Source organism: Nanorana parkeri, unplaced genomic scaffold (assembly GCF_000935625.1).
Source record: "Nanorana parkeri isolate BGI_ZX_2015 unplaced genomic scaffold, ASM93562v1 scaffold323, whole genome shotgun sequence".
Classification (NCBI taxonomy): domain Eukaryota; kingdom Metazoa; phylum Chordata; class Amphibia; order Anura; family Dicroglossidae; genus Nanorana; species Nanorana parkeri.
In genome coordinates this window covers 294,811-297,383 of record NW_017306591.1, presented here as the reverse complement: position 1 = coordinate 297,383, position 2,573 = coordinate 294,811, and the positions used below count along the sequence as shown (strand labels likewise).

Here is a 2,573-nt window from a genome sequence, read left to right as displayed (position 1 = left end):
CAAAGCAACAATACTGCATTGAAGGTGCACCCAGCAGTCACAAATATTACTCCCGTGCTGTCTGCTGGGTGTGTGTCCCCCAAGATGGCAGACCAGACGTGTGAGGACGTTACTCATAGACAGCTCATGTGTCATGAAGCCTGCAGCCTCTCATCCAGAGGGTGAGACCAGTCCGGGTTCTGAGCACTCAGCAGGATCTCATATTGGGGTGTGATGGGAACCAGTTTCAGGCTGCTGGTCCCTCAAGGACTAATCCTCCTGAGGTTCAATCAGAATATGAAACAAAAGGAGAAATGAGCATTCTGATGTCTGTGATCATCCAAATTCCTTTTTCTAAACCAGTGGTAACCAAACTCTGGCCCTCCAGCTGTGGTAAAACTACCAATCCCATGAGGCATTGCAAGATTCCCACAGCCACAGACATGACACCCAGAGAGGGATACATCATGGGATTTGTAGTTTCAGCACAGCTGGAGGGCCTAAGTTTGGCTACCCCTGCTCTAAACTGTGCTAAATGACGGCGACCTCGGCCTATAGTCCCTCTGTTATTACTGCCCCCATCCCATTGGAAGGTCATAGACATATCCCCCAATCTGCTTTAGTTCAATGGGATTGTATTTGTTTTGTACAGATCATCTTTCGGTCTATGGTAAAAGCCAAAACAAATATTTTTAGTCGGGTATATGTGAAATATTGCATATTCATAGTACATAGTCTGTTTTTCCACCAGCAGGTGGCGCTGTAGTTTCCTTTTCAGATCTTATGATGATACATTTTTAGCTGCGAACAAATTTACAATACTCCCAATCGTCTCTATTCAGCTGGAGGTTTCAATCAGAGAAAGGGAGCTGCAAAGCAAGGCTCTGTGCTCTCCTTAGATAACCCAGAGTGCTCCTGGAGCCCCTTTGTCACATGTCACATGTTTATTTGTAAGAGAGAGAGAGAGAGAGAGAGAGAGAGAGAGAGTGAAATATCTGTTGAGAGACAGATAAATAATCCGTGTGAAAGTAACGATCATGAAAGCACAGTGCAATGACTCTTGTCCCCCTCTCTCCTCCTGAGCTGTAAGGCTGCAAGTGTCTGAAACCCTAAAATTGGTCTTCTCTTATTTGCTCCCCTTTGGTCTGTGCATGGTGATGAGGAGGGAGGAAGTGTTCTGTAGTCCTACCCTAGGGTGACAGTGCTGCTCCTTCATAAATACAGTACAATGAGTGTTGTCACCCGCGGACAGGAAGTAAGTTACTGACAGGATCACAAGGTGGAAATAAAAAGCTGCAATACACTCGGGTTTAGATCAGCTTTGGACTTGTGTGTTGACTGGGAAGGTTGACATGGAGACCCGGTCACCTAGGCCATTCAGGGCAAAGTGACCGTGTCTTTCCAGCACTTTCCCACTGATCCTACCTCTGCCCTTCTGTGGGCACATCAGAGAAGGGTAGTATGTGGTCACAGAAGAGCAGTGTGTGGGCACAGGACAGAAGAGAGTATAGGGGCACCGCTCAGGGCAGTGTGTTGGCACAGGACAGGAGGGCAGTATGTGGGCAAAGCAGGGAAGAGCAGTATGTGGGCACAGCAGAGAAGAGTTGTATATGGGCACAGAAGGGCAGTATGTGGGCACAGCAGAGAAGAGCTGTATATGGGCACAGCAGAGAAAAGTTGTATATGGGTACAGCAGGGAAGAGCAGTATGTGGGCACAGCAGGGAAGAGCAGTATGTGGGCATGTATATGGGCACAGCACAGAAGGGCAGTATGTGGGCACAGCACAGAAGGGCAGTATGTGGGCACAGCACAGAAGAGAGTATATAGGCACAGAAGGGCAGTATGTGGGCGCAGCAGGGTGGTATGTGGGCATAGCTGGGAAGGGCAGCATATTGGTAAGGGCACAGCATAGAAGGGCAGTATGTGGGTACAGCACAGAAGGGTAGTATGTGGGCACAGCATAGAAGGGTAGTATGTGGACACAGCACAGAAGGGCAGTATATGGGCACAGCACAGAAGAGCAGTATGTGGGCACAGCACAGAAGGGCAGTATATGGGCACAGCACAGAAGGGCAGTATGTGGGCACAGCACAGAAGGGCAGTAGGTGGGCACAGCACAGAAGGGCAGTATGTGGGCACAGAAGGGCAGTATGTGGGCACAGAAGGGCAGTATGTGGGCACAGCACAGAAGGGCAGTATGTGGGTACAGCAAGGAAGGGGGCAGTATGTGGGCACAGCAAGGAAGGGGGCAGTATATGGGCACAGCAAGGAAGGGGGCAGTATGTGGGCACAGCAGGGTAGTGTGCAGCTGTCATTGATGATCACGTGACCTCATCCCGGGGAGTACCAGGCTGGGGAAGGGGGTGGTCGGGCATTGGTCACATACTCACCCAGCACAGGACTGGCTCAGGATTCTCCTCACATGTAGCATGTTCTAGCAGGATGTGGCTGACTGGGCTCACCTTGCACTGGGCACCCTGGGGAGGAGGAGCCCTGCATGTAACACCGCTCCCTATTGGATGGATTTTTGAAAGGGGGCGGGGCAGTAGTACAGTGTGCTGTGACCGATAATGTGATGATATAATATTGAGGA

The 2,573-nt window shown here is 50.2% G+C and overlaps 1 protein-coding gene across 1 annotated transcript in view; it reads right to left on the bottom strand.

The window, feature by feature from the left end:
- ALDH4A1 (aldehyde dehydrogenase 4 family member A1) overlaps positions 1-2,499 on the bottom strand; it is a 24,882-nt gene extending 22,383 nt beyond the window's left edge. Inside the window, exon 1 of the mRNA XM_018558174.1 lies at positions 2,371-2,499. Coding sequence (XP_018413676.1) covers positions 2,371-2,411 — 41 coding nt within the window. The 5' untranslated portion in view covers positions 2,412-2,499. The remainder of the gene's footprint in view (positions 1-2,370) is intronic.
- Between the last annotated feature and the right edge of the window lie 74 nt (positions 2,500-2,573).